This window comes from Manis javanica, chromosome 3 (genome assembly GCF_040802235.1).
Source record: "Manis javanica isolate MJ-LG chromosome 3, MJ_LKY, whole genome shotgun sequence".
Lineage (NCBI taxonomy): Eukaryota > Metazoa > Chordata > Mammalia > Pholidota > Manidae > Manis > Manis javanica.
This window is the reverse complement of record NC_133158.1, coordinates 136,055,360-136,067,599: the sequence shown is the minus strand read 5'-3', so window position 1 is coordinate 136,067,599 and position 12,240 is coordinate 136,055,360. Positions and strand designations below refer to the sequence as shown.

Genomic DNA, 12,240 nt, shown 5'->3' with positions numbered 1-12,240 from the left:
ATGTGAACCGTCCAAGAAACAAAAGAAAATGATGGATACATCGTAACTGTATATTATGAAGACAATTCTTTTTGCCGGAACACAGATCACTACTGTAATTTCCCTTTAAGTGTCCAGCTTGTCATGGAAGAATATTGAGGGCATAAAAAATAAAAGACACGGAAGAGTGTTGATGTTGGCTTTATATACTGGAGGTAAAAGGTGACATTCCAGGCCATGAAAGGCAAGGCAAAGCAGAGTGGGTTTTAACTTCAGGGTGTTCTTTTCGATTTTAAGTGAATTTTTATAGCGCTCATGAAACTGAGATTTGAAAAGAACTGGCGGGCCCCAGACATAATAAGGGCAAATTCTGGGCATGCTTCCTCATATAGCAGTAAGAATGTGCCTCAAAGTCCCATCTACCACACCCTTACGGAGCTGGTATTTTTTTAAGGTGCACCACTTGGAATTTTCATTCTATCTCATCTCTTAGAATCTTAGAGAGACTTAGGCAACGTTACGTTTTCTTCCTATAATTAGAATGGCCCCAAAGTATAATTTGAATATGTGAATTCCGAGATGTATCTACAAAACTAGTTTATAAAATATACCAACAGGCATTTGAGAAGTGAGAGGAATAGTTTAAATGAAAGCGTCATGACAATTTGTTGCCCAAAACAATTACGTGGGGAAAGGATGGAATGAAATCTTGGGCGTATCAAACCTTTCAGAAAATAGGATATCACATCTATGCCTTTATGTTATAAAACAGGACTTTTAGCAAATAAAAATGTAATAAATAACAAGTGACTTATGAAGCTTTGCCTGTGGGTTTGTATATGTGTGCTTGACCATGCTTGTAAAAAAATATTTGTAATGTTTTGAAAATCAGTGTATTCTGAGAACAGCAGCTATATTGTAGTCCTGTGACATATATGTCATCTGAGTTATGTAACAGAAGCAGAGACACTACTATATATCTTCCCTAGTTTTTGTGTTGGAGAAAAATAGAAGGAATCAATTACTCTATTAAATTCCATACTAGAAAAGGTCTCCTCTCTTATCAGAAGGTTTTATGGAAAAAGTTATCTGGATCCAAAATAACAATGGGATTCTGTGACAAACTATATAAAGAGGGGCTCAACAGTTTCAAACACTTAGAAAAAGTTTGAGTTAATACAAAAGGGATGTTGATGTATTTACTTCTTCTGTATCTCTCCGAATGCTATATTCAAAGGAAAAAGCACAATTCACCCCAATATAGGTGAAAGAAAAGAGGAAAAGGGCCCTATAATATAAGGAAATAGGATGATATGGGAACTCCATTTTTTAAAAAGCCACGATAAATATTTTAAAATTATGTTAACTCCCCTAGAGTTTTCTATTTGGTAGCGAATACAAAATTCCAGAAACACAACATGCTATAAACATGGCCTAACTCTCCATATATTTGAAACTTTTGAAAGTTGAAGTGATCTTTTCATTTTATCATTTAGAAAAAATAATTTTCCCAAAATCTTGTTGGACTCTTTATTTTTCCAAAAGGCAGCATTTCTACCTTTGCAAGTATGGATATTATAACTGAATCTCTGGATTCTTCAATTTATAAGAATAAATATTTATAGCAAATGTTTTAATAGCTCTTTTTGTATAATTTTATTTTTTAAAATTTGCTAAAATAGCACACTGGTAAAACCTCTGAATATTTTTTTTTAATTCTAAATCATCCACATCTTTGAAAATAAAACTAGAAATTCTCCAAATTATTTATTATTACTACTGGTGAAATTCACATCTTAAGGCATAAATATAATATTGTAAAAATGTACATAGCAATTACTCTAAACATAATTAGTATACTTAATTTATTTTAATCAAATCTTGAAACCATTTCCAAATGCCAAAAGAACAGCCATTCAGTTAATATTCACAAGGCTAAACTCGGAATAAAATGCAGTAAGAACATGTATTTAATGCAGCAAATTTTAGACTTCCAAAAGGTATATTTTCACACAATGTTATGCATAAGTGTATGTGCTTGGATATGTTCTATATTTTTTATGTGACATATAAATGTGGCACACCATACATTTTGGGGAAGTTTTGAAACTTGCATAAAATATTAGCAATCACTTATTTTATATATTAATAGAAATGAATGTTTAATGACTTATGATTAATTCTAATTATATACCATCTGTTATATGTAATTATTATATATATCATAATATTGCATGTAATATATGTTACATGTAGTTGTAATTAGAATTAATCACATTTTACTAAGAATTCATTGTCTTCTGTGAGATAAGTCCAAGATATCAGCCACTAAAGAGCCACTAAAGAGTAACTCTTATAAGCATTCTGGTAGGAAAGTTAATTGGCTATAAAAGACTTTCAAACTAATGCTGTTTTATACTGTCCAGGCCTGTGTTCAATCTAATCCTCCATCGAACCAATGATGCTACCATTTGTATCTATAAATGGTAGTAACGTGGGTTCTTGTTTATTATCTTATAAAATAAAAAAAATCTAGAATCTGTCAGACCAGCTTTGCTGACTAGTTTGCTATGTTTGAATCAATTTCAAGTATTATGTTTGTACTATTGAGACAGAAGAAAAATTCAGTGCATAAGGGGAAAAACAAGAAGAAAACACATCATTTACTCTAAAAAAGATGAAGTCCTCACTGTTATGAATCCCCATTTATTTTTTCTGGTCAAGCTCTGAAGTTTTATTTATGCTTAACAGACTGCATTTGGCATGTCTAAAAACGACAGAAGTGTGAATTATGAATGACCTTCAACCTATTCCAGAAGTTGTAATAATTGAAATAATAGAGAAATATACCCCCTGCAAAATATGTACTAAGAGACTTTTTCAGACCATTGCTATTTTTCCACTTTGAAGCTGACACTTGATTTCTTTCTCTTCCAGGTCCCAAAATTCATTCTGAATGCTTTATTTTCTATAGCTGCATTCAACTTACCAGTCAGGAGACTAGGAAAAGCTGAATGGAAATTTAATGTTTTGATGGTGAATGGGAGGGCAGGTAGGTGACAGTTTGCATAACTAAACAAAGTCAACATTAGATATGAACACATCTGTCAGTCTTGGTGCTGTAGAAGGTAACATCAAGTCCACAAAGACAATGTGTGCATTTGTGCGGGCTTTAGGAAACATGGTCTGGACCCCTGACCTAACTATAGCAATGTGGAAAACCCCAATTCAGTAGAGCAGGAGTGATGTGAAGCTTTAGCCTCTAGAAGAAAAACCCTATTATACATTCTGAGCATAATTAGTAAGAGATAACAAGAAGTGCCCTCAGTGGACAGAAGGATTGATGACAGAATGTAAAGATATTCATCCAACAGAATGGAAGCTTTATCACGGCCAAGCTTTGCCAGAGCAAACCATCCTTAGATTCTCCAAAAAGATGGTATCCTGAATTTGTCTTCAGGGTGACAACCTGAAAACTAGAAAATATTAATTGAGAAATATCAGGTACTGTTCTTGCTATATCCACTTCCAAAATGAAAACATATATCCATTTCCAGGACAAAAATATTACTGGAAGGTAAGTTTTCCCCCACATTTTTATATTGGTTTTATAATAACAAATTTTGTTAATAACATGAAGAGAAAGCCAAGTATAATTTACTGGATGAAACAAAAGAGAATTGACTGTTGGTTCTAGTTTGCATAAATAGGGTAAGTGATAAAGATTCATTTATACCTGGAGCCTACAGTATACTGAGCCTGGAAATCTCTCAAGTTGTCCTTTTAAATAACCTCTAAGGTAATCTCTACACACCCCACAAGAAATATCCATTAGCCACCTGTCTTTGATGTGGCCATTTCATCTGATTCTGTGAAAACTGATCATTCTGAAGGGTCTCAGAATGTTTGGGAAGAGTTCCATCATTACATGATGAGGAGGCTAAAGATCACCTTTGGGTTTTTTACTAGGCTTAAGGCTTTTCTTGACCAACCCATTTTTTTCTCCTTGATGGTTTATAATGTGTTCTGACAACTACTTTGTGGCACCATTCCAGAAATATCTGAGTCTAGTATGGGGTGTGAGACTTTGAGATCTTTCTGAATGAAAGGTGTATACATGGAAACATTACTTACTTAAAATGTGCACATTATACTTCAGGTCACCTTCTTTTTTAATTTCTGTAGTCTATGAATCTTAATAAAATTTCTAGTCTGTGTACTGTTATGGTTGCATTATGTCCTGGGCATTGCTTTGAGACAAAACTTTTTTGGGGTGGTGGGGTAGGGCAGCGAGATGCCGTTTGTTTTATCATGTAAATATCAAATGGCAAACTATGTCTGACACAGTTTCATCTTTGGGTGAAGGAAGTAGCTTATGAGCCAGGCAACATCCCCCCAAAATCAGCTTAGGCACTGTTCGCAAAGCCAGTCTCTGGGTTTTGCCAGCTGGCATTCATCTTAAAACAGCAGAACATAACTTTGGTATAAAAGTGGAACTTGACTTAAAAGCAAAGCAAAGAAAATGCCCAAAGCCAATAATAATTTTAACATCAAAAGAGGTCATAGGAAATGTGGACAGAAATCCTTGTAAAGGAAGAGCAAATTAACAAATTACCTGACAGTCGACGCAAACATTTTTAAAAAGTGGAAAGAGGCTAACAAATTACAGTTTGCTTTTTACAGAGCTGATCTTCCCTGCTTTTTGCACCAACTGCATTAATTGAATGATACAGGAAAAACACAGTTTTTTTCTTAAGTAAAAAGCCAAAGAAAATAACTTAATAATTGAGCCCATAATAAGCTTGCAATAATAATACTGTTCTAGTGACACAGCAGTCCAACAGAACCACTGACGTGGACCTAGGGAGAGGGAAAGAGGGTGTGCCAATTCAGCCATGATTGTCCTGGAAGCAGTTAAAACTTTATAAGGTAAAGCACAAACGAGAACAATGCCTGTTCCAACCGAAAATGCTGTAGAATCTTGCTGCTGTTCATTAACCACAAGAGAGCTGGCAGAATCCCCTAAGTGAATTCTGACCTTGTATTCTCTGAGGGGCCCTAGTTCTTCTATATCTTATTTCTTCAAAATGTACATCAGGCATTAGATAATCTCTTATCGACACATTTCTTTTTATTCAGAATGAACAGCAGACTTCTCTTATTCTACTTACTAAATACCAGTTGTCAAGGGCCTGTTTAAAAGTGAAAGGACTTATCACCTTGTGTAAATGACAAGATTAATAATGTCTTGTTTCTGAGAACTTTATTCTACTTGCAGACCATGTTAGGATAGGCCAGGAGGTTGAATGAAATTGTGCTCCTTCCTATGAGGCAGAATACATACATATTTATAAAATGTTACCCCAAAGCACACACCCAGGTAGTGAGTGGAAAGGAGGGTCTTATTTAAATCTAAAAAGTCAACTTACATGAAATGTGCCTTAGTGACCTGTCTGATTACAACCCATATGATTGCACCATGAAGAAATGTTGGAAGAAAACTTTGGTCCAGAGAGCTGTTCCATAAGTATGCAAAGTTTGTGAACATATCATAGATGAGAGCTAGCATTATGGGAGATGGACAGGAGCCTCTGGGTTGTCTTGCCGTCAGTATAGGTGAAGGGTGCAGAAATGCGGAGGCAGGAGGAAACTTTCCAAGGATGGAGGAAAAGGAGCAGGGTGAGACCAATCTAAAGCAACATGCTCCATCCACCGAGCGAAATCGTTTGTAAAAATAAGACATCTACAAGATGTCAAAGACTAGGACATCAAAATATGAAGAATAAAAAAGAAATTCAACAAATCATCTAGATGTTTAGGCTACTTGACATTAAACCCATGGGTGATTCCAGATACATGAGTAGGAATAAGAAATCTTGAATGACTGAACCATTCTCATGCTTGCTCTGCATATTCGCTCCTCTTGAGGACCTGTTCTGGAAAGAGCTCTCGTCATCTGAATGTGCTTCTGCTCTTGCCCTGCTCTACCTCTTGCTGCCAGTTCTTACTCCTGAAAGCAACCCAGGACAATTTCAGATCATTAAAATGTAAAAACATTGGAGCACTGTTGTTTCAGTAAAGATTTCCAATGAAACGCTGTGCCACAGAGGTATAGCTATGTACCACTGTATAGAAACTATAAGAATATGGGAAAAAATAATGAGCATTTCAAGGATCAAGAACCTTGGGTATTTTTAATGGATCTACTATTTTATGATTTCAGTATGATTGTAGTCTCAACTTACTCGTGTCTTTGGTGTGGCCTTCTTTTACAAAGATAAATTACTATAGTTAATACAATATTTTTGGGGGGAATACGGATATCAGTCAGAAGTAGCACCTACTTAGAAATTATGGTTTAGCAGTTATGCCAGTGTTCTCAGAATTTCTATCTCCAAAAACAACAATGCAATAATTTCAAATACATGAAATGAAAAAGATATCTAAAAACAATAAACCTGAGCTTTCTAAGCAGCACTGTCAAGAAAGCAAGCTTGCCATAAAGCTCATTCTGGCCTGAAAGAAAAAATGAAATAAAATAACAAAGTTTTGGAAAATTTAAATTCAGGAAAATCCACTCAAATACAATACTTGTACAGAGGTATTAGGGAAATTGAATGGCCTTTGTTTTTATGATACAAAACAGGTAACATCTTTTACCAACTTCACTTGAAAACCAAAATCCATTCTAAGTGCTCTTTTCCCCCAAACAAATCAAATAGGGGTTTTACCCAGTATACATGTTTTGACTGTCCCACCATTATCAACCTGTTTTATCATGTTATCGAGTACATTTATTCTCTTTTACAGAACTCCTTCACCTCTTGGTAAAACTGCTCCAAATTGATTAAGCTTAATCTTTACATTAGAATTTTTTTCAAGTATCTACCTCAACAAAAGTAAACTGTAATTTACACACTCTTTTGTTCTGTGTCATCTTTTCCTTTCTTTTATAGATGCTATAACTGCTACAATGACTAGTTCACAGTTGAGAGATTCATTTGAAATTATTCCTTTTTATAGTCCAGGATGTATACCTGTCTTGCTATTCAATTTCATTTTGATAAGCTTGAGCTCTGAGAATCAGAGCAAAGAGAAACACTTTTTACAGTTTCTTGAGAGTGCTTCATTGGCTTTTGTGTTGTGCAGGCAAGTTGATGTTAATGTTTAATAATTACTCCTGATCCAGGTCTCCCTTTTAGTCTGTACATTAAAAAATATTTCACACAATAAGAATGTTCATTATGTGATGAGTTGTGCTTATTCACCATTTGGCAGCTCCTATTCCTCATGCAAAAAAAGAGCTAAAAAATAGAGCTAGAGAGTGAATCTCTTTAGTCAGCTTTTTTATTATTGTACCTAGTCCAACATTCACATCTCAAAGCTGTCTGGAATTGCTAGTCTTAATTGGCTTTTAGAAATATGCATACAAGCTTATAGACTAGTATGTTTATAATATATGCATACACTATTTGGGTGTCTGGTCTCTTTTGTCTTGTCAACTGGGCTAAGTGAGACTGTATGTATATATGCCTATCACACAAATCTGACTTTTACCTCTGACTTTCCTCTCTCGTTGTTTATGGGTGAACTTACTTGACCATGTAATGTCAATTTCACAATTGTGTTATTTGATATGTGCTCTGTTACCATCTTAGATTTCTGCCAACATAATACATAAGTTTAAAACAAGTACTTACTAGGTGTGTATCTAATATTGGCCTTTTATGTTTTTCCTGATTAACTATTTTTCCTGGTTCTTCAGTTAGAAGAAGTAAACATGTTATTCATTATGGCATGACACAAGCGTATTTTCTTTTGAAAGCAATGCATTTTACAATGTGTGCCACAGAAGTTTCTATGTTAAAATCATAAAGTGCCTAGCAATCAAATTCATAGTTAGGGACAGCAAAACAGTTCCCTTTTTTTAATGCAATCAAGATTCCCAATGACAAGAATATATTTATTATAAAATATTAGAAACATAAATATTAAAGGAAAAAATGTATTAGCCAAAAGTCCCATTCTTAGACCATCTTATCACTAATTCTACAACAGTTTAATCTAAGGAAATAGCTCCTATTTCAGTAAATATGGACAACAAATAATTATTACAATATAATTGTATCATTTCATCTCATAGCTGCCTTTTGAGGTCCTCTAGTTCCTTTCTTAGATAATATAACATGAACTCATTTATAACACCTATGTATATCCCACATCTACAAATAATAGGTATTCAAAAACTGTTCGCTGTTGATGTGACAAGAACACACATGACGGAGTTAGGATATTTTCTGCTCACAATCAATAGCTAATTTAATAATGTTTTCCTTTGTCAATAATGTCTCTTGTTTTCTTACAGCAGAAGGAAAAAACAATGATTGGTTTGTTGTTTTTGATATATGCTGAAGGTTTTTAAATGATTCTTATTTAAGCTTAATTGAACAATTTACTACTTCTCATACAGTTTAGTCAGTAAAAATTATCTGGTAGCTGGTAAAATGCCAAGGAATTATCTCATAACAATGATTGAAATAGAGTCTTAGACCATATGACGCTAGCATTACTTAATAGTTTCCAATTGGAAACATCTAATTTAAACTTTTCTTTTTCTTGGTGATGATTTTCATAGTAGATTTGTCAAGCAACCATTTTAATATGGTCTTTGAAACATATTTGATTTAGGTAACTATTGGGTTAAAAGAAATAAATGATGATAACATAATTAAATTCTAACACAATGATGTTTATAAAACAAAAATGAACTGGCTGAACTTCTTATTGTTTTAGGTATTGTCATACTAAGTTACTAGATTCATAGCCTAACTTTATCGAGTGCAAAATATGTTTCATGATATTTTCATGATCTTATTTCCTAGTTATTAAAGTTAAACTCACTACATAGGCTTCTATAAAGCAACTTCCAGCAGTGATATTTTTTAAATTCACATATACAAAAAAAAGAAAATACTTTGATTAATCTAAAAGTGTTTCTCATTTACAATTAGGCAAGTCAATATAAAATGCATAATCAGGTAAGCCCACACATAGGTCATACACATATATCAACTTACTATTTCAAATAAAATCTATGTAATATTTCAAGTGTATCACTTCTAATTTCTGCATAAATTCAGTGTTCTTTATTAGCTCAATACTTTGTATGTCTCCCTATTATGATGGTAAAGAAAAAAAGGTAAAGAGCAGCCAGCAAAAAATAGCACTCAGTTTTTAAACCACTCGATCACACTCAGAAAACTAGAGTATTTATGAAGTTTACTAGTACAAAGTGAGTATACTACCCAAAAAAGTAGTACTGAAAGAAAGTAGTACTGAAAATGACTTTATTCTGCATCTTACTTATATGTGCATTACCCTTCACCATATCAACAAACAGGCCACTAGGGTCTCCTGCAGCTCACTGTTATTTTTATTCTTCAGGCTTCACTGATACTTTAGTGCTCTCAAAGAAAGACAAGAAAATTTTAACAACATACCTGATCATTTATCTGGCATGCAACGAGGTTGTGCTGATCATAACAGCCAGCGAATCTGATGTACTTGAGCCAGCTTCCTACATCTGGTTGACTAGCATCTATGCAGAACTTCACATTGCAAAACTCATCTAAGATCTAGAAAGAAGAAGATGAGAACAATTTCCATATCAGTTAATTCATGACAATGGTTAATTGCTTGAAAACGTTTTTTTCAAATGTATATTCCTTTTATACAAAAAAGGAATCCTTAAAAGAAAACAAGTCAGAAAGCAGGCATATTAATAAAGGAGCAATAATAGTAAGCTATCTTAGAAGTGGGGCAATATTCTCCATTTTTAAAGGAGCAACTGTAAATTTTTACAAAAACTCACTGATTGGTTTCAAAAGATGCTTGCGTCCTTGTTGCGTATAAATGAATGTTACTGACTTAATTTTATGCAGTGTCTTTTTAATGAAAAATAATACTGAACAGCATATATTAACATAATACTTATAAACTAAATAGCCAACATTTCAGGTTCAGATAGTCTTCCCATGTAAGTGCATACTTTCACATTTTTGCATTTTAAATTAACTCAGTTAAAAAACTTCAAGCTAAATATTATGAAATTCCTTTTCAGTTTGCATTTCACTACCTTTAGACAATTAAATCACACACCTAACTGAAGAAGATAATAAGATTGGTTTAATAGATGCTTCAGACCAAACTAAAGAGAAACAAGTGAAAATAAACGATTGGTAAACCCTCATGCAAATATGGCAACCTGACATTTTATTTCGCACATGCCAGAGCATGTCTCAGTTGTACAATTAGTAAGCAGAATACCAAAACTGGTTTGTTAGTAAGTCAAAAATATATGAGTATTTTAATAAATTGCCATTATTATAGATGGTGGCATATTGGTATTTTTCATGAGATTTTACATTTGGCCTATGCTAAATATTAACCATTACTTAGGACACCTATTAAACAAGAATTGAAATGGGAACCATCCATTTTTAAGGTTTTGCGTACTTATGAAGCATCTGATTCATTAGCAGCAACATTTTAAACGTCAGTATTAAAAGCTACAAAGTTGCTGGCTTGATGGTGAATAACTAGAGAGGCTGGTAATGTTAATGGCAATCACTTAATGCAGACTCGAGAAAGTTTCCCATCAAAGACTAAACAATATAGTCTAGAACAAATATTAATGAATTAAATAACCCCCACAGAACTCTACTGTATCTATACCTACATAAAATTCAAAACTAAACTCTTGGGTATGTATACCAAAAGCAATTTAGCATAGAATTCAGGTAATCACCCAGATGCAGATTCAAGTCATTAACTCACCACAAACTTCAAGTCAGAAGCCCAGTGCTCTGGGGCTCTAGTCAAGAGCATAATGAATAAGCCTTTGGCCATGAGGCAATTAAAGGGCAATAAGTAGACCCACAATTTAAAAAAGAAAAATCGAAACAGAAGATAGGGACAATAATTACTGCACACACACACACACACACACACACAAATCAAGTCTTTTTCAAGGACACCTCTTCACACTAACAGCAACAAAGAATCTACATTAAATATCCTCTCTAGCAAGGACAGACTTGAACAGTTTCTTATTTATTAAATTATAAACTTTAAGTTGTTTTCTTCAACCCTCAATGCTGAGTAACTCAAATGGCAACTTGAGATTTCCCCCCTCCTTAGATGTCTAGAAGAAGCATAAATAACAATAGCAATACACCCTTGAAAAAAGTAAAAAGTTGGAATTTTTTGTCTTGTTTTGTTTTATTTGGTTTGTTTTGTTGGTTTCTGGTTGATCTTTTGTTGTTTGTTTTCATGACCAGGAAAAAAAAAAGGCAGTTCTACTGACACACTAGAGAAATATTTAATGAAGGAAATAGGGTGAAGTCAGTGAAATACAACACCAGTTCCATTTCATATTTGCAAGAAAACGTGGAAAACTTGCTAATTTTAAAGTCAGGAATCATCTATCCCCTCAGCTTGTGAGCATTCCCTTTTGCGGGGGCAAGGAGTTAAGTATTGCATATACTGCACATAAAAATTCTAGGCGTAATTTTATTCCCTGTTAACATTATTGCCACTGCCACTGTCAACAGTGAAATTAATTTAAAAACAGGTTCATTTCCAAAGAAGTCTTTTCACATATATGTTACATGATCATTCAAATATTTCACCAACATATTAACTTTCTTACTCTCAATATTCTTGTTCCAAGACAAAAGCTTAACTCTCTGCAGAAACATTTCCCCCCTGGGTGAATTATTCACTTTTGATTCGCTACCAGAACTGCATTTGTCTCCCAAATGTCTTAATCGTCTAGGAAATCTCGAATAAAATAAAGTAACACATATCCCATCATTTCATCCAACACACTCCTGTGTTTTTAGAAGCTGTCAAGTTCCAAAGATAGCTTAAGAAAAAAAAAAAAAAGATTTCCCTTTAGGTGGACTTTAGAGAAAAGCCTTTTCAAAATCCCAATAGCAAAAGGAAAAAAAAAAATCCCCACAGCCTAGCCAAAGGGTCCGAATGTGACTTTCTCGCAAAGCAGCACACGATGTTGGACAGCAAAGCTGTTACTTGGCAAGGTGGAACTCGGCCGAAAGCCGCTCCAAAAACGCGTGGCCGGTGCCAGGAATTCAGATTTTGGCAACCCCACCGTCTGCGTCCCTGATACCGACGGACAGACACACGGAGGGAGGGGAAGTAGGAGAAGAGCTCGAGGAACAGCGGCCGACAGCCCGCAGC

At 34.2% G+C, this 12,240-nt stretch overlaps 1 protein-coding gene across 12 annotated transcripts in view; it reads right to left on the bottom strand.

The window, feature by feature from the left end:
* The window catches only part of MECOM (MDS1 and EVI1 complex locus), a 537,754-nt gene that overhangs the window by 47,328 nt on the left and 478,186 nt on the right, over positions 1-12,240 (bottom strand). For 11 of the 12 annotated variants that reach the window (XM_073232122.1, XM_073232118.1, XM_073232119.1 and 8 more), the window contains one exon: positions 9,480-9,614. In XM_073232122.1, coding sequence (XP_073088223.1) covers positions 9,480-9,614 — 135 coding nt within the window. Of the gene's footprint in view, positions 1-9,479; positions 9,615-10,815; positions 12,225-12,240 lie in introns of those variants that run through there. The other variant, XM_073232121.1, reaches the window with a different exon arrangement.